Source organism: Engraulis encrasicolus, chromosome 10 (assembly GCF_034702125.1).
Source record: "Engraulis encrasicolus isolate BLACKSEA-1 chromosome 10, IST_EnEncr_1.0, whole genome shotgun sequence".
Lineage (NCBI taxonomy): Eukaryota > Metazoa > Chordata > Actinopteri > Clupeiformes > Engraulidae > Engraulis > Engraulis encrasicolus.
Window position 1 is genome coordinate 20,213,864 of NC_085866.1, and position 25,685 is coordinate 20,239,548.

The 25,685-nt window shown below is 47.9% G+C and overlaps 1 protein-coding gene across 15 annotated transcripts in view; it reads left to right on the forward strand.

Moving 5' to 3' along the window:
* huwe1 (HECT, UBA and WWE domain containing E3 ubiquitin protein ligase 1) overlaps window positions 1–19,911 on the forward strand; it is a 97,967-nt gene extending 78,056 nt beyond the window's left edge. For 12 of the 15 annotated variants that reach the window (XM_063208318.1, XM_063208327.1, XM_063208325.1 and 9 more), the window contains 14 exons: window positions 282–414; window positions 1,263–1,489; window positions 3,964–4,352; window positions 6,321–6,423; window positions 6,669–6,818; window positions 7,355–7,600; window positions 8,359–8,476; window positions 8,868–9,008; window positions 11,180–11,467; window positions 12,211–12,316; window positions 13,553–13,670; window positions 14,546–14,727; window positions 16,400–16,590; window positions 19,126–19,911. In XM_063208318.1, coding sequence (XP_063064388.1) covers window positions 282–414; window positions 1,263–1,489; window positions 3,964–4,352; window positions 6,321–6,423; window positions 6,669–6,818; window positions 7,355–7,600; window positions 8,359–8,476; window positions 8,868–9,008; window positions 11,180–11,467; window positions 12,211–12,316; window positions 13,553–13,670; window positions 14,546–14,727; window positions 16,400–16,590; window positions 19,126–19,228 — 2,495 coding nt within the window. In that variant the 3' untranslated portion in view covers window positions 19,229–19,911. The remainder of the gene's footprint in view (window positions 1–281; window positions 415–1,262; window positions 1,490–3,963; window positions 4,353–6,320; window positions 6,424–6,668; window positions 6,819–7,354; window positions 7,601–8,358; window positions 8,477–8,867; window positions 9,009–11,179; window positions 11,468–12,210; window positions 12,317–13,552; window positions 13,671–14,545; window positions 14,728–16,399; window positions 16,591–19,125) is intronic. The other 3 variants (XM_063208323.1, XM_063208333.1, XM_063208330.1) reach the window with 2 other exon arrangements.
* Window positions 19,912–25,685: the final 5,774 nt, after the last annotated feature.

Sequence of the window (25,685 nt, forward strand, 5' to 3'; positions counted from 1 at the left end):
CGTGCTACTCTCTCAAACTCTCATTGCAAACATCTCTTGCTCTCTCTCCCTCTTTCTCTCCCTCCATCCTCCATCCATCTCTCTCTCCCTTTCTCTCTCTCCTTCCCTCCCTCCAACTCTCTCTCCCTCTCCCCCTCTTGCTCTCTTTCCTTCCTTCCCTTCTTCTCTTCTCTCGATCTCTCTCCTCCATCCATCTCTCACCCACCCTCTCTTTCTCTTCTCTCCCTCTCTCTTCATCTCTTCATCTCTCCATCCATCCATCCATCCCTGTCCTCCTCCAGGCACTTTACTGGCAGAGTTGAGGGAGTATAATCTGGAGCAGCAGAGGAGGGCGCGGGCTGATGCCCAGTCCCCCGAGGCGGCACACGAGGACCCCTCCCTCACTGCGCGCCTCAAGGGCAAGATGACCAGCAGGTGGGGAGTCTCTCTGTCTGTCTGTCTGTCGGTGTGTGTGTCTGTCTGTCTATCTGTCTGTCTGTCTGTCGGTGTGTGTGTCTGTCTATCTGTCTGTCTGTCGGTGTGTGTGTGTGTGTGTCTGTCTGTCTGTCTGTTTGTCTGTTGGTGTGTGTGTGTGTGTCTGTCTCTGTCTGTCTGTCGGTGTGTGTGTGTGTCTTTCGGTGTGTGTGTGTGTGTCTTTCGGTGTGTGTGTGTGTGTGTGTCTGTCGGGGTGTGTATGTCTGTCTGTGTCTGTGCGCGTGTATGTCTGGGTTTGCACGTGTATGTCTGAAGGGCAAGGTGACCAGGAGGGGGGATGGGAAATGGAAGGTGCGTGCGTGCGTGCGTGCGTGTGTGTGTGTGTGTGTGAGAGAGAGAGAGAGAGAGAGAGAGAGTGAGAGAGCACGCCTTAAGGGCAATATGATGGGTAGATGAGATATGTGTATGGGTGTGCGTTTTATGGCTTAAAAGATAATTTCAAATGTGTATTACATTTTTGTCCACATACCCCATTAAGCATATAGCGAAATAAAATGTGGAGTGTTCCCACAAGTTGCCTAATAATTATGCACACCCACCTGAGGGTGTTTGTGTGTTTTTGAGCATGTTTTTTGGTGAAACCCAACCGATTGCTTAGATTTTTCACATTGACCCCAGCGGTTAAATTTGAGCTTTTTAGCGATAAACGCTGACAAAGTAAGCTAACTCTGTATTGCTCTGTATTTATTTAATGTATATGTAGGTTGGTGTTGGAAAATGTGCATAGAATGGACGATACGGTCGGAGAACGTGTTTGCCTAATACTTCTGCACGGCCTGTATATTCAGGATATCCTCCTCTCCCTCTGCCAGGTTTGACGGCTCTGAGAGTGTGGTGATCGTGGCGGCTGGGAAGCGCACCCTGGGCGGCCGGGAACTGCAGCTGCCCTGCATGAGCTCGCTGACCTCCAAGACGTCCACCCAGAAGTTCTTCCTGCGCGTGCTGCAGGTCATCATCCAGCTGCGGGAGGACACGCGCCGCGCCAACAAGAAGTCCAAACAGGGAACGCAACTGGGTGCGTGTCTACCACACACACAAACACACACATACAACACACACACACACCACACACACACACACACACCGCCAACAAGAAGTCCAAACAGGGAACACAACTGGGTATGTATCTACTACACACGCACACGCACACACACACACACACACAACTGGGTACGCATCTACTACTGCACGCACACACACACACACACACACAACTGGGTACGCATCTACTACACACACACACACACACACACACACACACACACAGGCCGGGCCAACAAGAAGTCCAAACAGGAAACATAACTGGGTACGAACCTACCAGGACTCAAGGAAGCACATATTAACTTTACACACGCACACACACACACACACACACACACACACACACACACACACACACACACACACACACACACACACACACACACACACACTGACACTGAGTTACGCACACACGCACCTATACACAAGCACGCTGTGCCACCAAGAATCCCGAACCGGTACGCACGCGCACACACACACACACACACACACAAAGGTCAAAACACGGAGGTTAACTGTTAGTCAAGTCAAGTAGGTTTTATTGTCAATTTCTTTACATGCACTGGTCATACAAAGAATTTGAAATTACATTTGAATTACATTGAAATTACATTTTAATAGCAAGTATGGACATGAATGCACACAGGCAGTCAGTATCAGCAGGGAACAACTAGGTATGCCCTGCCCTTCCCCTCTACACACATGCACACATGGAATAGTCGATGCAAAAGTCAATATTCAGACATATTGTCAATATGCATGCAAAATCATAGATGCATACATGCACTACACACATTACTTGCTTACATTACTGGCATGCATAACAAGCGCACCTGTGTGCCTACATGCACACTCGCACATAGTTGTGAGGTGTGAGATCATGTTTGCGTGCACTCTGTTAGTAAAGCAAATCCTTCCTATTAAAACCTTATAAGTGTATAACTAATGTGGCAAGGGAGAATAAACCTGTAATTTCGAAATGGAGTAATATTGTAATTGGATTTCTATTCTATTTGATTGATGCTGCTCGAAGAGTCAACGTTTGTTCATATGTCCCAATGGAAAACCCTAATACAAGAAACCGCTTACATTAACATTACATCATACCCCTTAAATCAATTGGCTAATCTGTTCCTTTCCAGTCCAAGCAAGTCCAACTTTTATAGTGGTAAAAAAAAACAACCTTGCACTAGCATTGGTCATGCAGAATGTCTACCAATTGATTATATTTCAGGCCCATTAATCATAACCCATAGATTAGACTACTGCAGCAGAGCAGTGCAGTAGGCTGCTGCACATGGCCGCATAGATAGAAATATGTCCGCCATGTTCATGGTTGAGGTTTTATTGCCTAAGTGGCAGTAAGAATGTTTGAGAGGGGAATAGGAATTTGTCACTGAAATTGGATTACCACTGTATGCCGTGTTCAAATGTGTGGTTGTGTGGTTATGTGTGGAGTCAGTGAGTGTACTGGGTGTTCGAATGTGTAGTTACATTGTGTGTGTGTGTGTGTGTGTGTGTGTGTGTGTGTGTGTGTGCGTGTGTGTGTGCGTGTGTGCGTGTGTGTGTGCGTGTGTGTGTGTGTGTGTGTGTGTGTGTGTGCGTGCGTGTGTGTGTGTGTGTGTGCGTGCGTGTGTGTGTGGGGGGGGGGGGGGGGGGGGAGGGGGGGGGGGGGTGTGTGTGTGTGTGTGTGTGTGTGTGTGTGTGTGTGTGGCAGTTTTTAAACCAAAATCCACTGCTGTGCGAAACAGATGGTTGGGTAATCAAAGCGGCGTAGCAGGGAAGCTGGGTCTCATAGTGCACCAGTACTGATTCCCAGTGGCAGTCATTACGCGGGTGGAAAACCCAACCACACACACACACACACACACGTCCATGTCACCACTTGTTTTCTTCAGTACTACTCATACCGTATTTCTCTCTCTTTCTATTTCTCTCTCTCTCTCTCTCTCTCTCTCTCTCTCTCTCTCTCTCTCTCTCTCTCTCTCTCTCTCTCTCTCTCTCTCTCTCTCTCTCCACCTCTCTCTCTCTCTCTCTCTCTCTCTCTCTCTCTCTCTCTCTCTACTTTTCTAAGCTTGTATGGTATCGGATGTGATGCCATGTTACGGCTTGTTGGTTTGGGGTGCCTTGAGATTGTTCATGAATGGAAAGGGTGCCTCGCTTAAAAAAAGGTTGAGAAACACTACCTTAGAGTACAGCAGTATACAGGTAATGCAGAACAGACAAGGTGTAGTAATATATACATAGGTTCTCAATTTATGTTTTCCCCCTGGCTGCGCACAACTCAACCTCTGATTGTTGGAGACCGCTGTCTAAAAATCTGCACACGTGGTTGACTGCCAGTGTCTTGCCCCTCCTCACAACACCGTGTTTATAAACAAAACAAAAAACATGTATACATTTCTGACTCTCGTTTTTGTCCACCTCTCCCCCGTGGTCCCTCTCCAGGTTCGACCAGCCTGGGTTCGGCTAGCAGCATCCAGGCGGCCGTGCGTCAGCTGGAGGCCGAGGCGGACGCCATCATCCAGATGGTGAGAGAGGGCCAGCGGGCTCGCCGCCTCCAGCAGGCGCCTCCTCCCACCACCTCCTCGGCCACCTCCTCCACCACCACCTCCTCCTCAGCTGCTGCTACTGCTGCTGCCGCCGCCGCTGCTGCTGCTGCTGCCGTGTCGGCCGCCGTGGCTGCTACGTCATCCTCGGCCTCCGCCGGACCCTCGGCCCCGCCTGCACCTGCACCCGCTGCTGCTGTCGCTCCCGGCAACCCTGCTGCCGTGGCCGCCAACGCCACCCCGTCGGCCCCTGCCGGCCCCAGCGCCCCCCCTCCCAGCACTGCCACGGTTAGCATGACATGGCCGCACCGCACCGCACCGCACCGCACCGCACTTACAACAGCTGGCTACTCACTCACTCACTCACTCACTCACTCAACACTCAATCAACACTTGTGCCTTTTTTCCATTGCCGGTTTTCTGGTAGGCCCACAGCACGACCCGGCCGCCACTTATGGCTTTTTGATTGTGCACAACACGGCTCAAACGTGAAGCAAAAAGGGGCGGCCGAGTTGTTCTGTGTCGAGCCTCAGGCCTACCAGAAAACCGGCAGTGGAAAAGAGCCTTTACTCAGTCACTCACTCACTCACCCCCCTGTCTCCCTCCCTTTCTCTCTTACTCACTCACTCAGTTTACATGCAGAGCCCGATACATATCGATACATGAAATCACACACAGTTCATCTGTCAGTACACACAAACAGACATATATTGTACAGAAATTCACATAGTCACCCTCACAGACAACTTTCAGCTTTTACAAAGCCACACATGATGACTGCTAAGATATCAGCATGAAGGATAAGTTCTCAGTAGCATATCAGACATCTGAATTGGCATTAAACATATTAATTATCTCGTATTTTTTCACAGATCATGTTTACGAAATATTTATTGATTCATTCATTCATTCACTCAATCACTCACTGATCATTCATTCAATCTTCAACCAATGGTGTATAGCTAAAGACATATGTTCAAATCCATTAGAAGTCATGAAGCACTATGTATTAGACCTGTGAACTGGTATTCATGGACGATATACATTTTATTAAAACTGGTCAAACACCTGGTGCTGGGTCAGTAAAGCACAGCAAACTCCACACACACACACACACACACACACACACACACACACACACACACACACACACACACACACCCTTTCGCCCCAGGCATGAGGCTCTTCCACGCTCTTCTAATCTTCAATTTGCCACACACACACTCTCACCTCTCCTCACACAGGTGGTCTGTGACATTATCTCGCAGCAGCAGACACTCAACACACACACACACACACACACACACACACACACACACACACACACACACACACACACACACACACACTGTCTGTCTGTCTGTCACTTTCTCCCACAGCATCTCTTAGTAGTGCTGTCCATCACACTGCCATTTCTCAGCCCTCTTGTACATGTGACATGCTATGGCTCAGAGGCACGCACAGAAATCTGTACTGCTTGACTGCCTGCCTGCCTGCTCTTTTGTGTCTGCTCTCTCTTCATCGATCACTTTTCTCCACCATTTCTCTCATCTCTCTCTCTCTCTCTCTCTCTCTCTCTCTCTCGCTCGCTCTTGCAATCTCTCTCTTGCGCTCTCGCTCTCTCTCTCGCTCGCTCTTGCAATCTCTCTTGCGCTCTCTCTCTCTCTCTCGCTCTCTCTCTCTCTCTCTCTCTCTCTCTCTCTCTCCCCCCTATGACTGGCTGCTATTGCCTTGTCCCTGCAGCTTTGTGCTTCTGCATGGCAGGCTAGCCTTTGATTAACTGTACTTATGACTGCACAATGCTTCTCTACTAATTTACTCTGCTACCCATATACATTTGACACCAACTCCACAAAAAAGCCAAACATGAATATGCATGCGTACACTCAACCGAGCATCCACACACACACACGCGCACACACAGCCCATTCTCAGGATGCCTGATGCTGATGACTGAGCCTAACTTGTTTTGGTGTGTTGCTAATCCTTGTCTCCCCTGCGTGTCCCTGTGTGTGTGTGTGTGTGTGTGTGTGTGTGTGTGTGTGTGTGTGTGTGTGTGTGTGTGTGTGTGTGTGTGTGTGTGTGTGTGTGTGTGTTCTGTGTGTGTGTGTGTGTGTGTGTGTGTGTTCTGTGTGTGTGTGTGTTCTGTGTGTGTGTGTGTGTGTGTGTGTGTGTGTGTGTGTGTGTGTGTTCTGTGTGTGTGTGTGTGTGTTCTGTGTGTGTATGTGTCCCTTGTGGTGTCCTCCTGTCCTCCAGTCTGAGGTGCACTCGGCCTCTGAGCCCCCGTCTGCCCAGAGGGACGACTCCCCCATGGACGTGGACCAGCCCTCGCCCCAGGACCAGGACGGAACCGCCCTGGGTACGGAAATATTTATACTGAAGCACACATGCACGCACACATTTTATTACTTTTATTTGGATCGCAGCCTTTTTGAAGTTACACAGATCCAAACATAATGGATAAATTACATTTCTGTCACACGGGCACGCACACATGCACACACACATGCGCACACACGCACACAGCTATTTGAACTCACCACAGCCTCAGGTATGGGTCAGTAGTCATTTCGTAACCTGTGTGTGTGTGTGTCCATCATACAGGAGAGGAGGCTAGCAGCCAGGCAGAGCAGGAGGAGCGGTTGCCGGAGCTGCCTCTGCTGAGCGAGCAGCTGCTATTGGACGAGCTGTGGGACATGCTGGGGGAGTGCCTCAAGGAGCTGGAGGAGTCCCACGACCAGCATGCAGTACTGGGTAAGGACCCACATCACTGTACACACAGAGAGCCGGCTTTGAAGGCCTGGAAAACGACTTGGTATGGAAGAGCAAGTGGTATAAGCGTCAAAAGCATTTCTAGCGCAGGGGGCGTCAAAAGCATTTCTAGCGCAGAGGGCGTCAAAAGCGTTAAAAGAGAAGTTGAACATCAGCTAAAAATATGTAATGAGCTTGGCACCTGCAGCCGGCAGCCAATGGAATGTTCGCATTTTTCTAAACACAAGTTTCAGTTGGCCGCTCTCCTTGATTGAGTCATTTGCCACGTTCATTGCCCCTTACCCATGCTTTCCAGGTTAGACTCTGCAGCGCTTTAGCTCTTCCAACGCCAGCTGTCTGTCCGGCACAGTTACGATTACATTCCCTGACATTACACTTAGATGCGGCTTTTTCCCAAACAAACACAACCAGCACGTTGTACTGGGTCAGGGCTGTGTTGCAGTGCAGTGCAATGCTGCTGTAATAACTGTCTCGATCTTGTGATTCACTGTAATAACTGTCTCGTTGTTGTGGTGCAGTGTTGCAGCCGGCGGTGGAGGCCTTCTTCCTGGTGCACGCCACGGAGCGCGAGAGCAAGCCACCGGTGCGGGACACGCGGGAGAGCCAGCTGTCACACATCAAGGACGAGCCGCCGCCCCTGTCGCCCGCACCCCTCACCCCCGCCACGCCCTCTTCCCTCGACCCCTTCTTTTCCCGAGAGCCCTCCTCCATGCACATATCCTCCAACCTGCCCCCCGACACACAGAAGTTCCTGCGCTTTGCCGGTGAGTCTTACACTCTCACGAACATGTGCACACACACACACAATTTCTTATCTACTTTCACTTGCACAAACTCACTCACACACACACACACACACACTCACAGGAACAGTCATTTCGGTTGGCATATATTCACACGCTTCCGCCTGAACACACATGCATAACCTCTCTGTACACTCTTCCTAAGCTCATACTCTTGCATTCTCTCCTCTCCTCTCTAACACATTTGGGCCTTAACATAATGAAGTCCCAGAATGGATTTTTTTTAAAGTGTTTCCCCTTAATCCACTTTTATGCTGTTCAATGCCGAGATGGAGCCAGAGGGCTCTATGGTGTTTTATGGTGAAGCCGAGGGATTAAATTGACCTCAGACTTAACTCACTCTCCTATTCCTTTGCTTTTTTCCCCTCTCCCTCTCATCTACTCATCCTCCCCTTCCTTCCATCCCTTTCTCCATACATCCTCTTTTTTTCCTGCTTTTTCTCTCTACCTGTCTATTTCTCCCTCCTACCACCTCTCCGTCTCTGTCTCTGTCTCCACATCTCCCTCCTTATCCTTACCTCACTCCCTTTCTCCTCTCTCTCGCTCTCTCTCGCTCTCTCGCTCTCTCTCTCTCGCTCTCTCTCGCTCTCTCTCTCTTGCCTTCCATTTTTTTCTCCCCTACTTCACTCCCCTTCTCTCTCTCCAACCCCACTTCTTTCTCTCTCTCCCTCTCTCCCTCCATCCCCTCCTCTGTGTGTGTCTATTTCCTCCTTCTCCAGAGACCCACCGTACAGTGCTTAACCAGATCCTGCGCCAATCCACCACCCACCTGGCCGATGGCCCCTTCGCCGTGCTGGTGGACTACATCCGCATCCTCGACTTTGATGTCAAACGCAAGTAAGTGTCTGTCTGTCTGTCTGTCTGTCTGTCTGTCTGTCTGTGTCTTAATGGCTGTATTACATTCTTCAGGTGGTCTTGTTAAAATCGAGTCTTTGGTTTTCTTCTCGTTTAGACATGTAACAATTGATACAATATTATATATACAGTATGTATATATTATCTTCATGGGACCATCCTGTTCAAATAAAGGTCAAATAAAATAAAAATCCTCAAAGGACCACTGAACTGGCCTCCCTTTATCAACATTTGTAATTGTATACGTAGGACTGATTCTTAGTGTTTGTGTCTCCGTGTGTGTGTGTGTGTGTGTGTGTGTGTGTGTGTCTCTGTGTGTGTGTGTGTGTGTGTGTGTGTCTCCGTGTGTGTGTGTGTCTCCGTGTGTGTGTAGGTATTTCCGCCAGGAGCTGGAGCGCCTGGACGAGGGCCTGAGGAAGGAGGACATGGCGGTGCACGTGAGGAGGGACCACGTCTTCGAGGACTCCTACAGGGAACTGCACCGCAAGAGCCCAGAGGACATGAAGAACAGACTGTACGACACACACACACACACACACACACACACACACACACACACACACACACACACACAGGGACATGAAGAACAGACTGTACGTTAGACACACATGCAAACGCGCGCACTCACACACAGGGATATGAACAGACTACAAACATGCACGCGTGCGCGCACACACACCTACACGTCAACAGACTGTGAGTTACTCGCACGTCATGCTAACCCACTAAAGTCAAATACAAGAACTGCACTAGAGTGCAGCTTTTCTACAAAAAAGGTACTCACAAACATACAGACACACACCTACACATGGAGACATGAAGAACAGACTGTGAGTTACTCTCTCTGTCTCGCATATGTGTACACATGCACGCACCAAATCTCAGGGGCCCAGAGGACATTAACAGACTGCAAGTCACAATATAAACAAACACACCCACACACTAGCTTGTTATATGCAGACACCTGTTACGCACGTCTTACCACGCACAAAGTGTGCTCGCGTACACACACACACACACACACACACACTGAGACATACTCACTGAGATACTTGCACACACACAAGCTCAAGTTTACAAGAAAATGCACCAAGTCTGCAGAGCATCGAGGACATGAGGGTTCTTTTACCTTCACACCCCCACACAGAAGTGTCTTGTTGACGGTCATTGTTTTCTTTTCACACATTTACCAACACCCGTACGCACACACAACTTCAAATTCATATTTTCTTAAATTCATTCATAAATTCATATTCATCAATTCACACACCGATTGTCAGTCCCTCTTTTCTCTCCTTCTCTTCCTCTTTTTCTTTTTCTTGCCCTCTCCCTCCCTTCCTCTCTCTCTTTCTCTCTCTCTGTCTCTCTCTCTCTCTCTCTCTCTCTCTCTCTCTCTCTCTCTCTCTCTCTCTCTCTCTCTCTCTCTCACCTATTCATACACCTTCATCCACTTTATGCCACTTTGGGGTTTTCACAGTGCCTCAGGGAGGCAGCACACAGCACGACTCCAGTGTAATTAAAACACGCCCACACACGTGCATCAACCTGCACACCAACCACACACACACACACACACACACACACACACACACACACACACACACACACACACACACACACACACACACAGTGAGTTCCGCCACAAAGTCATTGCACACTGGTGGCTAACTTATGAACAGATTGGAAACCTTGCACACATGCACGCACTGTACACACACACACACACACACACACACACACACACACACACACACACACACACACACACCCCACAGAGAGCACTATGGCACTATTCCAAAGGACGCAGGAACAGACTGTGTGCTTTTATAATCCACTCTCCGTGACCACATGTGGGGATACCCACCACACATACATTCATCTCTCCACACAGTAAACATATGCAGTATGGAGTCCAAAACAAACCCAAGCACTCTGTTGCATAACCCTCACACAACCCTTCAAATACCTTTTATTCTAACATGATCTCTCAGAAGTCCATGGAATGGACACAGATCTTTGGGACTACTTCCCTACTACTCCCACCCATCCACCTGTCTTTTTCACTGCCTAAATCTTTCTTTTTTTCCGCTTGCAGTCTTTCTACCCATTTTTAATACACAACTTCTATTCTGGCATTTTTTTGGGCAGGATGTAGTCAACCTGGTGATGAAGGCGGTTTATGCATCATTTCATTAAAAAATGATAAAGTAGCGCTGTTATTTCACAAGTAGTTAACTTCAGTTAACACTCTCTCTTGCTCCCTCCCGCCCTCTCTCACTTTCTCACTCTCTCGCTCTCATTCTCTCCTGTTCTCTAGCTCTCATTTTCTCTCTAGCACTCTCTAGAGCTTCAGTGTGTGTGGGTTTGTGTATGTGTTTTGTCTGTGCTTTGAGGACCCTCTCGAAAGCTAGATTTTGTCTCAAGAGGCTATACTCTAATAAGGAAATTTTAAATTTGAAAAATTCTCTCTCTATCCCACGCACGCACGCGCGCACACACAAAAGTTTAGTACTTTTATTTGGATCTCATCACTAGAGCAGCATTACAGATCCAAATAGTGGTGGAAGCAAATTTCATAGCAGTCGGTAAGGACACACACACACACATACACACACACACACAGTTACACCCCTGATACTCACTCCCTTCTCTCCTCTGCCCATGCCTTCTCCATGTGCACTGCAGCTACATCGTGTTTGAGGGCGAGGAGGGTCAGGATGCGGGCGGGCTGCTGCGTGAGTGGTACATGATCATCTCCCGGGAGATGTTCAACCCCATGTACGCGCTGTTCCGCACCTCCCCCGGCGACCGCGTCACCTACACCATCAACCCCTCGTCCCACTGCAACCCCAACCACCTCAGCTACTTCAAGTTTGTGGGCCGCGTGGTGGCCAAGGCCGTCTACGACAACCGCCTGCTCGAGTGCTACTTCACGCGCAGCTTCTACAAGCACATCCTGGGCAAGAGCGTCAGGTATGAAGACCGGACAGACACACACATGCATGTGTATACACACACGCACACACGCACCCATACCTTGACCAAGAGTTGTCTATGACAACCGCCTACTCGAGTGCTACTTCACGCACAGCTTCTACAAGCACATCCTGGGCAAGAGCGTCAGGTATGAAGACCGGACAGACACACACATACATGTGTATACACACACGCGTGCGCACACACACGCACACATACCTTGACCAAGAGATGTCTGACAGCCGCCTGCTCGAGTGCTACTTCACGCACAGCTTCTACAAGCACATCCTGGGCAAGAGCGTCAGGTATGCTTCAGAAATTCTGCAATACACACAGACACAACTCAAGGGCAAGAGTGTCTGGTAACTTGCCATACTGCCACTGTATCTCAAGAAGCACATTCTAGGTATACCAGCGCATCAGACTGGTAGCATGGCACAGAATAAGTCTGCACTTGAGACCTGTATCGTTCCTGAAAGTTCCAGCTAAATTATTGTTTCTCAACAGAGGCTCTAATGCCCCGTAGGGGAGCATTGGTGGGATGCTTCAGGGAGTGTTGGCCGGTTTAATTTCCCCCCGCATAACTGTTTTTTGGCTGGTTTATGAAGAGGTCAAGGGGGCATTGGTAGGCTTATGATGCAGTCAAGTGTGTGTGTGTTTTTTAATGGGTTTTTTTATTTTTCATTAAAGGTGTGAGAAAACCACCAAGCCACCTAAATTGTATGTTGTCCCTCCCCCAGGTATACGGACATGGAGAGCGAGGACTATCCCTTCTTCCAGGGCCTGGTCTACCTGCTGGAGAACGACGTCTCCACACTGGGCTACGAGCTGACATTCAGCACAGAGGTAAATGACAGAAAAAGGGGAAAAAAGAGTGGAAAGGAAAGCCCTTTACTTGGGGGCTTAGTTCCGCTTCATCGAATCCTCTGCCTTCCACTCTTGTGTTCCTTCAAGCTGCAGTGTTCCCCAAGGGAGCTCATGCTTGCTCCCTTCTACTCCTTTCTTTTCTCTTTCCACTGGTCTCCCCTTCCCTCCTCTCTTCTCTGCCCACCTCTACCCTCCTCTCTGCCCTCCCCTCCTCTCTGTATTTCCATCTCTTTCTCTCTGTATTTCTCTCCCCTACCCTACCATCCCCTCCTCTCTGCCCTCCTCTCTCCTCTGTATTGAGAGTGTCTGTATTGTACTGTATTGTAGTGAGATGTCCAGTGAGAAGATGCTCCCTGCCCTTCTCCTCTTCATCTCCCTGCCTTTTTGGGAACGTGCGTTTCCTGCCCTCCTCTCCTCTTGCTCTGTACCTCCCTCCCATCCAACGTACCCTCGTTCTTCTCTGCAACTCTCCGCCCTGTTTCTGTAACTGGCTGTCCTCCCCTCTACCTCTCTGCCCTCTCTTCTCCACCTCCCTGCCCTCTCTTCTCCACCTCCCTGCCCTCCCTTTCTGTCCTCTGCACTACCTTGTCCTCCTCTCTTTCTCCCTGTACTGTCTTCCATTCTTCTGTCTGCACTGGCCTGTGAGCTGCCTCTCCTCCTCTCTACCTCTCTGCCTCCACCTCCTTTGGGAGCAGGGTCTAACGAGCGTAGAGCCTGATCCCTGTTTCTCTGCCCACCTCCCTTGTCCCTTCTACCACCCTGCCCTCCCTTCTATCTCTCTGCCTCCCCTCCCTCCTTCTATATTGTTGTGTCCGATGGGAGAAGGGGCTAACGTTGAGGACTTGCCCCTCTGCCCTCCTTTCTGTCTTTCTGCCCTCCTCTGTGCTACCTTGTCCTCCTCCTCTCCTCCTTTCTTCCCCTCTGCCTCTCCTCCTCCTGTGCTGTCTTGTCCTGTGGGAGCAGGGGCTAACAAGAGTAGAGCCTGACTCCTCCTTTTTCTCTACCCACCTCCCTTGTCCTCTCCCCTCCCTTCTCTGTCTTCCTTTTTGCCCTCCTTTCTACCTCCCTGCTCTCTGTAAGCTGTCTCACCTACTCCTCTCTTCGCCTCTGCCTCTCCTCCTCCTGTGCTGTTGTGTCCTTTGGTAGTGGGGGCTAACGAGAGGTAGATTCTGACTCCTGTTCCCCTTCTGTTGTTGTTGTGCTGTGTGGCTACAGGTGCAGGAGTTTGGGGTGTGTGAGGTGAGAGACCTGAAGCCTAACGGAGCCAACATTATCGTCACAGAGGAGAACAAGAAGGAGTATGTGCACCTGGTGTGTCAGATGAAGATGACCGGTGAGTGGCCTCTCTGCTTTTGTTTTGTTCTTGTTTTTTTTACCTTTTTTTCTATCACCATCCATGTTTGTCTTTTCTCTATCCATCTCTGTCTTTTCATCCATGTCTGTCACTGACTGACTCATCATCTCTCTCTCTCTCTCTCTCTCTCTCTCTCTCTCTCTCTCTCTCTCTCTCTCTCTCTCTCTCTCTCTCTCTCTCTCTCTCTCTCTCTCTCTCTCTCTCTCTCTCTCTCTCTCTCTCTCTCTGTTCACCTCTCCATCCGTCCCTCTGCCTTTTTGTTCACCTCTGTGAGGGGTGCTTCTGTGTATTAAATCCCCCAGACGAAACCTGTGTGTGTGCGCGTGTGCGTGCAAGAGCTTTGCTTTGATGCCTGTTGCCTCCAAACAAATGGCCTGGAAGAATAGCACATCAATCTTTCAACTGCTGAAGCATGGAGTGTTTATCACGGCCACACTGATGTTTTTTTCTTTCTTCTTCTCTTATTGTGTGTGTGTGTGTGTGTGTGTATATGTCTGCGTGCCTGTCCCTATCCCTTTTTTTGTATGTCTCTTGTCATTTCCTGTGTGCGTGTGCTTTTTCAATGTGTGCGTGTCCATGTGTGCGTGTCCATGTGTGCGTGTCCATGTGTGCGTGTCCATGTGTGCGTTCGTTCTACGTGTGTGTGTGTGTGTGTGTGTGTGTGTGTTCTGCGTGTGTGTTCTGCGTGTTCTGTGTGTGTGTGTGTGTGTGTGTGTGTGTGTGTGTGTGTGTGTTCTGTGTGTGTGTGTGTGTGTGTGTGTGTGTTCTGTGTGTGTGTTCTACGTGTGTGTGTGTGTGTGTTGTACATGTTTGTGTGTTCGTTCTCCGTGTGTGTGTTGGTTCTCCGTGTGTAGGAGCCATTCGTAAGCAGCTGGCAGCCTTCCTGGAGGGCTTCTATGAGATCATTCCCAAGCGGCTCATCTCCATCTTCACGGAGCAAGAGCTGGAGCTCCTCATCTCCGGCCTGCCCACCATCGACATCGACGACCTCAAGGCCAACACAGAGTACCACAAATACCAGGCCAGCTCAATACAGGTATTATGCATAATATGCAGTTAATAACAACTTACAACACCAGCTATACAATGTATTACAATTACAACACACAACACACAGCTGATAGATGGATGGATGGATGGATGGATGGATGGATGGATAGATAGATAGATAGAGATTTCAGTTTTAGAACACCAAGTACCTATGTATATACTGTATATTATATACACTTGTATTACATACACTTGTAGAACCACAGGTACCAGCTACAGTTATACGTACTCAAGATTAGTTTTGTAACATAGAGTACAAGTCAAAAGTACCAGGCAAGCTCCATACCGATCCGGCTGTGGCTGGGTACTAAGTAATCATACACAGACTTGCAGCTCTGCAGGCATTTCATGCAATTCTGGCTCATTTATAATAAGAAAAAAAAGTTCTTATAAAATATAAAACTGCACCAACCTCATTAAGTAGACATACAGCTCCCATTATCTCTGTGTTCACACACACACACACACACACACACCCTTTTGCCGGTCTATAAGTGTTAGCCGGATGCATGCTGATGCACACTAATACAGTGTACTAAATCAGAGCAGTATCATGCCGATCTCTCTCTGACGCATTTACAACTCTACAAGCCATTAGCCGGATCCAAGCTGATGGACGTAAACACAGAAATATTGAATCATAGCACCACATCATCAAGCCAGATCTGTTTTCAGGTACTTGCTTACTACAAATGCAGAGTCTGCCGTATGTGTATTATGCAGCATATTATGTAGCAGCCTCCTACGCAGACTTTAATCTCGCAGTTTTGACACAAAGGCAAAGCCTGAGATTGTCAGAAAAAAAGGTTTCTCACATTTGAAATATTTCTTCATTTGCTCGAGTTGTTTCACAAGACTGATTGATGTTACGTAGTGTTACAGTTTGTGCACTGACATTCTTTTCCTGATTGGGTTAAGATTTTTTTTTTTGCCCTGCTTCTTAGCGTCTTAACCCTGTTCTGACTCAATAAAGTCACAGTTTGCCTCTCCATGCTCTTCCGATCCGTTTTCTTCATATCTCTTGTGTTCCCCTCAAATCCAGTAGGTTCTGGCATGCGCAAACTTTTTACAGCTGCATAAGGCCAGCGTTCGCATGTAACTTTTAATAACGATGCAGTAATGGGAAGTCATGGGTGAGCGGTTAGGACGTCAGACTTGTAGCCCAAAGGTTGCCAGTTTGACTCCTGACCCGCCAGGTTGGTCGGGGGAGTAATTAGCTAGTGCTCTTTCCCATCCTCCTCCATGACTGAGGTACCCTGAGCATGGTACCGTCCCGCCGCACTGCTCCACTGCACCAGTGAGGCATAAATGCAATTTTGTTGTGTGCATTGTGCACTTGTGTGCTGTGGAGTGCTGTGTCACATTGACAATGGGAGACGGAGTGTTCCAGTTGGGCTTTGGCTTTCACTTCACTAATAAGGTCTGTTCAGTCGGCCCTGCCGTGGCCAAAGGATAGGAAACTCGTCTAGCATGCGGCTGACCCGGGTTCGATTCCTGGCCCGGGTCCTTTGCCAGCCCTTCCCCATCTCTCTCTCCCCACTCGTTTCTTGTCACCACCTTCAATGTCCTATCATAAATAAAGTCAAAAAGACCAACAACAACAAAGTAAAGACTTACAATTCTAACTTGCCATGTTTTCTCCCCCGTGTGTCCCTCAGATCCAGTGGTTCTGGCGTGCGCTGCGCTCCTTCGACCAAGCGGACCGGGCCAAATTCCTTCAGTTTGTGACAGGCACGTCCAAGGTGCCACTGCAGGGCTTCGCCGCGCTGGAGGGCATGAACGGCATCCAGAAGTTCCAGATCCACCGAGACGACCGCTCCACCGACCGCCTGCCCTCCGCACACACTTGGTACGTTGCATATCAAGACCCGGGCCGAAAGACTTAAGACTTCCATTGTCATTTGTATAGTTATGTGCGTGTTAGGAAACTAGCACAATTGCCAGGTTGGCAGATAACTCGTTTCACGGGCTGAGTTCTCTTTCTACAGTTATGTACACTCGCCTCCAAAAGAGTTGTCGCCTACCCATCTGTTTGGAATAACAGCTAATAACCTGACTTTCAATTAATCACTTGGCTTCAGAAGTCACTCATATGAAAGCTACAACCCTCTCGAATGAAAATGAATGTACAAAAATAAATTTCATGCACCAAAGAAAGATTGACCCTTTAACCCTTTAGCTACCAGAACTTTTTTTGAATAGGCCGGAATCCTACCAGGAATTCTAAGGAAAAATTGACATTTTGGTCATATTCTAAATAATGTCAAATAACTTGAAAAGAAATGAAAAGTGTCAATTACAAGTTACTTTCATATTAAAGTAGAGAAAACACACTTTCAAATGGTATATCATTTATGGATAATTAATTGTTCAGTATTCCCATAGAGTGCCTTTGATGTGGATTAAATGATAAAAATGTGATCAAATCCGATATTATCTAGGCCTATCTATCTATATATCTATATATTTAGGCCTATCTATCTATCTATCGATCTCTCTATCCATCTATCTATCTATCCTTCCGTCTATCCATCCATCCATCCAGGGTCAAAGTTGAACAATGATCATGTGACGACAACAAATGTCGTTCACCCAAAAGTCCTGTTTTCAAGCGGTTTCAAGCGGTATAACTGTGATGGACTACACTAGCTAATAATGTTTGAACTAAACCATGCCAAAGACGTGTAAGGATATCCGTAGAAGTGGCTGCGATAGCAGACAGGACATGAATGGAGCTCTAGGAAGTTTCCCCTCCCAATTTGGCACAGGTAAGACGCGCCAGGCATCACCGACTTTGACCGGAATTGAAGTGCTACAAACACCACGTTGGTAGGCTATTATTGGAAGTTAGCATTCAACTCAACGTCTTCGCGCACATTTTTATGAAGGACAACGTGGAGTAGTAACAGTCCTTGACTGCTTTGCCAAAGCTGACACGCAAAATGAGTAGCCAATTGTTCCATGCTGCGCTTCCTTCACGATACGCTGTTACGCAGAGCTGTCGCTGTAAGTTGTTCCAGGACACTAAGATAGTTGGATACCAACATATGGTTTGACTTTGAAAACACACCGAAGACCGTTTACATTTTTAATATGTAGCGTATAGACATCGGCTGGACAGTTGTGTTTGCTATTTAGGACCATGGCAGAACTGATCACAGTTGAACACCATCTCATAAGCCTAATAAAACAACATGATCTAAAAATAGCCTAAATAGTCATACACATGTGCTGTTGACCATGAAAATAGATCGACGAGGGTTGGAAGTTTTCGTATTTAGTGTATATTGGTTGTAGAAACAGAATGGTTGTGTTTGTAGCCATCCAATCTCGGACGGCCGTCATTTGAATTGAAGGCAGATTGCCAAATCGCATAAAGCGGCGCATCTCGTAATAAAATCTAAAATACTGAAAAATAATATAATATAAACATATAGTTTTTATACTGAAAGTATATCGAGGAGGGTCTGTAATATTGAGCTAAAGTGTTCGAAAGCTGGAAAAACTGCATGATGACGGCCGTTCAGCTGTATTTTCATATGAAAATATTCCGGCCGGCCGCGGCCGTTATGGTACAGATCCAGTCGGACGTTCACGGCCGTTATGGGAGCTAAAGGGTTAATGAACACAGACAGGGCAGATTTTCACAAGACAAAAGTTTTGTCGCCTATCGAACATAATGTGAAAATGAGCTGATAAGTCACTTGAAAACACTTCAAATCTTATGGGCAGTCATGGGTGAGCGGTTAGGGCGTCAGACTTGCATCCCAGAGGTTGCCGGTTCGACTCCCGACCCGTCAGGTTGGTGGGGGGAGTAATCAACCAGTGCTCTCCCCCATCCTCCTTCATGACTGAGGTACCCTGAGCATGGTACCGTCCCACCGCACTGCTCCCCATGGGGCGCCACTGAGGGCTGCCCCCTTGCACGGGTGAGGCATAAATGCAATTTCGAAGTGTTGGTGCATGAAATTTATTTTTGTACATACATTTTCATTCGGGAGGGTTGTAGCTTTCATTTGAGTGGCTTCTGAAGCCAAGTGATTAATTGAAAGTCAGGTTATTAGCTGTTATTCCAAACAGATGGATAGGCGACAACTCTTTCGGAGGCGAGTGTACTTGTCATTGTACAGTTGTGCTTTTTGGCAATGCTTGAACTATAAAGATTGTCAAGTGCAAAAGAGCAAGGCAAACTGACTGTACAAGTAATGATGGAAATACTAGTCATGTAACTTACAAATGATGACACTCTCTCCCTCCCTCTCCCTCTCCCCCTCTCTCTCTCTCGTGCTTGCTCTCCCTCCCTCCCTCTCTCCCTCTCTCCCTCTCTCCCTCCCTCTCTCTCTCTCCCTCTCTCTCTCTCTCTCTCTCTCTCTCCATCCTGCAGCTTTAATCAGCTGGACCTGCCAGCGTACGAGAGCTACGAGAAGCTGAGACACATGCTGCTGTTGGCCATTCAGGAATGCTCAGAGGGCTTTGGACTGGCCTAGAGGACTTTCCTTATAACACACACATACACACACACATGCGTGCGTACACACACACAAACAAACACACACACACAATCACATCTCTACTGACACACCGGTTTAGCCTCTCTCATATTGTTAACTTATGACACAAGACCACAGACGCATATTCACACACTATCGTAGACATGGCCAAGCTCTCCTGTTTTGTTTTTTTTGTTTCTAATACGTATAAACCTGATGGCATTGGAGAGATGATGATGATGCAAACGTGATGCACGCGCGACAAGAGAGATCGGGCGGGCAAACTGGCGAGCAAGCAAAGAGTGACTTATTGACATTTGCCTATTACACACACAGCGCCTCACACGGACACACGGAACTGTATTTGGTATGTTTGTGTGTCTCCCTCCCTCTCCCTATTAAATTGCAAAACCTGAGACCTGAGATGCGGAGGATGATAATACTTTGGACTAATATGCGGAGAAGAAGATGATGATGAAGAAAACAAATGAAAAAAAGCAAACGAAAAAAAAAAGATGTTTCTCCATTTAGTTTTTCTCTGTACAAAAGGTTTGGGAGTTTATTATGTTTAATCTTTTTTTTCTCCTTTTTGGCTGTGTAAAAAAAAAAAAAAAGATAAAAAGACAAAAAGAAAGGTTGTGTGTGTGCAAGGATGGATATAAAACACTTGGGGGAAAACCGCTGATTGTCCTGCTAATTTGTGACCTCATGGCGAGATGGTGACCGTGGGGCAGGTGCGGGCGGGGCAAAGGGGCCTGGACGGCGGGGGGCATCTTCAGTTGAGCTGGGGGTAACGGAACAGGCTCTGGGGCCTTAGCAGGGTGAGCGCAGGGACTTTTCAAAAGTGTGACATTTATAAGGCAACTTTTGTGGTATTTTGGGGGGTGGGGGAGCAGAAGGGGGAGGGGGATATATTACACAGAGATGAAAGGCTAAGAAGTGAAGGATTGCAGTTTTTGGGATTGGGGGTGTCGGGAGGGTTGGGGTGGGTTTGGGAATCCACAGGCGATGTGCCTGAGTGGGGGCGCGGTGGGGCGGGTGGGAATGTCCCCACTCCCAACAGCTGAAAACCAGCCTCTCCGCAAAAGAGATCAGAGAATAAATTGCTACTTAAATAAATGCATAAATCGAATTTGGTTGTGTGTTCTACAGTTGTTTCGTTCGTTTGCGTTGTTTGAAATTAAAAGATGCTGCCATTTGTACAGTAACCATTTCCTCAGCCAGTACACCCAAGGTCATCAACCTGATTATCTGTAAATGCAGGTATAATAATATAATGCAAACACCTCTTTTTGAGGTGAATAATAAAACCTGTTTGTGCTCTGTTTTTGTATTGGAACATTAGTGCTATTTGTAGCTGAGTAGTTTGTCTGGCTGTTCCAAGGGAGATGGGCTAGACGAGAGTGACATGAGGGTGAAAATCTATGTAACAGGGTTTAGCACAAAAGTTTGAAATTACGTTTGACCAGCCTCCAATGTGTGCAGTTTAACTAAAACATGTAGACAAACAATAATTTCTCTCACGCACACGCACACACACCTAACCTATTCAGGTGGTCTGTCTACTCTCTTAGCTGCCTACCTGTGTGCTGCTGGTCATGCATCCAAGTCTTTAAAAATTGTATAGTTGGCATGAATCCAAAGATTTTCCACCTTGTCTGATATAAAGCTATATGCAAACATCAGTGTACCATGAGTGGGTATGATGTGAGAAGAATGACAAATATTGCCAAAATTCTGACCAAGCAGCACGTGTGGCACAGCACAGCAGAGCTCCTCCACATCCACACCCACTCACCTCATGGCTTCCTGCGTAGCACTGTTCAGAACAACCTTCTCTCCTACCGCCATCTCCAGGGCTGCATTTCCCGAAAGTGTAGTTGATCACTATGGTAGATACTTTGTTGGTTTCAGTGCAATTTCCCATTGGCAACTACCCAAGTTGCTAACTGCTAACAACTACGCTTTTGAGAAATGCACCCCAGCATGGGTACTACACTTCAGTGTGTGCATTCGTGGAGGTACTGTAGCAGCCCTCAGCATACTTCAGTGATGGGCACCTTGGATTAGTTACAAATCCAGTCTTACACACGCCAAATGACCTGGTTTTACCTGTCCACTATCTGGTGAATTACTTGGTTAAAAATGATCAAATCTGGTCTTTTTGAATATGTGGCACTGGATTTAAGGACTCGTGGACTAATGAATCCAGGTTGTAACAGAGATGGCCAATTTGGTAGACCAAGATAAAGGAAAGCACGCCTCACTTTTAAAAGAAATGTGCCCACGATTGGTCTCCTTAAGGGGACTTAGGAGTCACTTTCACATGGATCTGGGAAAAGGTCAGTCTTCAATCATCTTTAACTCATCCACTGTCTCTGGTTTTACATCATTATTACATTACATTACATTGCACTTAGCTGACGCTTTCATTTATTCAAAGCGACTTACAACTATTATTTTTTTCAGGGTATTGGTTACAGTCCCTGGAGCAATGTGGGGTTAGGTGCCTTGCTCAAGGGCACGTCAGCCATGAATGGAGAGGTCAGGGGGGATCCGAACCCGCAACGCCTAGATTGAAAGACCAAATCTCTTAACCACTAGGCCATGGCTGCCCACTGCTGCCCACCACATCACTGCTGTACTATACTCTCCATGAATGTATGAGGGTATAAAACCTTCACTTCATTGGTGCTGTGTGTTGGTGAGAGGCTGTCTGTTCTCTCCCGTTGATGTGTGCATGTGGGAGGTAGCAGGCTCCCCTGCTCCATTGATGTGCTTCCCAGTGGGGCTCAGCCTCAGTCTCTGTTTCCCCCTCAAGCCTGACTGCACCCAGCGGAGAGGGAGAGGGGTGTAGCAGCGCAGCACCCCTGGGCCTGTCAGAATCCATAACACTCAAAAAGTTTCACCGGCCTCACACTCACCCATTCACACACACTGAGACTTTTCACCCACCTTCTCTCACACACAAAACATGATGTGTACACACTCTAGAATGCACTCACGAATGTACACCCTCTCTGTCTCGCACACTTTCTCTCTCACACACACACTCACGCTATCCCCAACAGCCATGGTCCATTCACTCTATGTGGCTGTTCACGGCTGGCTCCAGACAGCGCTGTGGGCTGTCTTTGTCTAATCCAGAGAGCTCTGGGTGTCGCTACTGTAGTCGTCTAATGCGACATGGGGACACGGTGGCTATTGGGTGTTTGGATGGATTAGGTCACTTGGGCCTACAGCGTTGACTCTCCCTCCTATCCCCTCTTGCCTTCTTTCGTGTTTAAAGGAAGCGAAGGACAGCACACTTCAGATTTTTTCCTTTTTTATTCTCCCACGAATGTTTCGGGCAGAGCCCTTCTTCAGCATGTAATGGCGATTGCCAAAACGCCCTGAAGAAGGGCTCTGCCTGAAACGTTCGTAGGCGAATAAACAAAGAAAAAATCTGAGGAGTGCTGTTCTTTTCTTCCTTTATTCACTTATGTTTTATGTGGGATTCAGCACCCAGCAAAGAACTGTGACAATAATTAGGCGATAGCGTGAGCGCATCTCCTCTACTTTTGAAGTTGTTCCATGTTAACCATGTGCCTGTTCACTTATTTGGCCTTACAGCACTGACTCCCTTCCTCTACCCCACTCCTCCCATATTATCCATGTTGCTTTTAATAATTTTTAATAAATTAATAATAATAATTGTATTTGTATAGCACTGTATCATACAAGGCATGTAACTCAAAGTGCTTAACAAATGGGAAAAAAACATCATTGTTAGAGATGGATTTAAAAGGAGTGGTAGAGAGGAGAGGCAGAAATAGCAGGAAGGCAGAGGTAGAAGAGATAGATAGAGATTGTAGAGACATAGGTCAACGTAGGTTAGGACCAGGATTCTTAGAGACGTAAGGTCCATAGTGGCTGGGTCTAGCGCAAGTCATAGATAGTCCCGCTGAATTTGGGCGCTCAGATGCGGTCCCTGGTGGCATCAGGGGTGAAGAAAAACTCCCTTTCTCTTGATTCATAGCCTGGTTTTGGCCTGGTTTCCCTACAGCAGCGACTAACTCCTTGATTTTCCCCCTATTCCCTTCTTCCATGTTAGCTGTGTGGCTGTTCACTTGGGCCTACAGCACCACTTGTCACTCACTGCCTCTGCTCTCCTCTCCACCTCCCTCCCACCAATGTCGCTCCCTCTCTCCTCTCCACTGCTCTCTCCCTCTCTCCACCTCCCTCCCACCACTCTCCCTCTCTCTTCTCCACCTCCCTCTCACCACTCCCCCTCTCTCCTATCCACCTCCCCCTCTCCTCTCCACCTCCCTCCCACCAATCTCGCTCCCTCTCTTCTGTCCACCTCCCTCCCACCACTCTGTCCCTTCACTCTCTTCTGTCCACCTCCCTCCCACCTTTCCCCCTATCCTCTCCACCTCCCTCCAACACTCTCGCTCCCTCTCTCCTCTCCACCTTCCCACCACTCTCTCCCCCTCTGTCTCCTCTCCACCACTCTACCTCTCCTCTCCACTGCCCTCCCACAACTTTCGCTCCCTCTCTCCTCTCCACCACTCTCCCCATCTTCTCTCCACCTCCTCCCACCACTCCCCCTCTCTCCTCTCACCCTCCCTCCCAGCAGTCTCTCCCTCTCTTCTACCTTCTTAACCGTGTTTCTGTGCTGTCACGGTTGAGGCAGCAAAAATAAATAAATAAATAAAAAGCCAGTTCCACCTCCAGGCCAATAATGTTTCAGTAGCTGTGTGCCAAGGAAATATCAGAGGCACACACACACACACACATGCACACAGACAGAGAGAGACACACACACAGACTTGCTAATCTAATGGAGAGATGAAAGTGCTATGATTTACTCGTCTAGAGAGCCTCGTAATGAAGGTTGCCTCACCCGCCGTGCACCAAATTAGGACGCCAGCTAGACGCCTGTTGTCTGCTCTACTCTGTGTGGTGTGGTGTGTGCGTTTGTCTGTGCAGGACTGGACTGGGACGATAAACGCAACGGGCGTTTTTGACTTAAACTGGCACCTCATTCATAGACTTTTTGTACTACAGGTACGTATATCTTGCTTGAGTCAGTCCACTGGCTATTCTATTGAAGATGGTTCACTGGGCTGCCCCCTGTTAACTGTGGGCGAGGCCATAAAAAGAAAAAAAAAGACTCAAATCGGCACCTGAAGACTGTCCGCTCACTGGGAAAATGCCTTGTATGCCAGATTACCAGTCTAGCCCTGTGTCTGTGTCTCCCTGTGTGTGGATTTCAGTGAGTGTGTAGGTATGTGTGTGTGTGTGGCGAGCCAATTTCACATCAAATGCGGTGTGCAGCATCATGGGGTGCGGTCGGTGAGCCAGAGAGGAAAAGAAAAGAGAACAGATTTGCATTTTAAATGAGCTGGGTTTGAACATTTTGCCTACGATGGAAGGTGCTGCTGCTTGCAAAATAATCTCAACTACCAATCTCCCCCACAAACCCCCGTACCATACCATAAGTTTTGCCTGCCATGAAAAGACCGGGGGAGGACACAGGTGGGGAGGTTCATTACCTGATGCAAATTGACTAGTGCACACATCTGGACCAAGTGTTGGGCTTGGGCAGTTAGGGCAGGCTATTTTCTGGACAGTGGCGGTTCTAGACCAAAATTGCTAGGGGACTGGGGTTGGCCCAATGTGGGGTTTTTATTTTATTTTATTTTATTTGTTTACTTAACCTTTATTTTACCTGGAAAGGTTCCATTGAGTTAAAGTAACTCTTTTTCCAATTCTGTTATTTGCAGTGTTTACTTGTGTGCTGCGGTGTGCTGTTTCACAATGACAATGGAGTTGGAGTTTCCCAATGGGGCTATCACTTTTCTCTCCATGGTAAAGTTTGGGAACCCCTGTTCCCCTTACCTGGTCCCGCCGTGGCCAACAGGTAGGGCACTCACCTGCCATGCGGCTGACCGGGGTTCGATTCCCTGCCTGGGTCCTTTGCTGCCCCTCCACATCTCCCGATCCCAATTTGCTTCCTGTTAACCTCACACTGTCCTATCAAAGTCGGAAAAGACCAACAAAAAAAAAATCTTTAAAAACACATGCAGTGTTTACGTAAACGTCCCAGTGTATTTTCATGTTCATGTGCGAGACTGACATACAGTGGTGTTGGTAATTGTGTTAGGTACACAAAATTCTGTTAGGCTATAGGGCAGGACTATTCAAATGGCGGCCCTGGGGCCAGATGCGGCCCTTGGACAGAAAAGTTCTGGCCCCCCTCAAGCCCCTTGAAATACAGAATCGTTTTTAGAGATAAAATTATGGGTTCCGTATCGAGCTGAAACTGGACACGGGATGTTAAAATGCAAGAAATTACATTTAAGAAATGCAAAACTTTATGGGGGAGGACCCCCAGACCCCCCACTTCAATGAAGTGTCCCAGATTTTTTTCATTGGCAGTCGGCAACCATAATACATACGTATAGTTCGG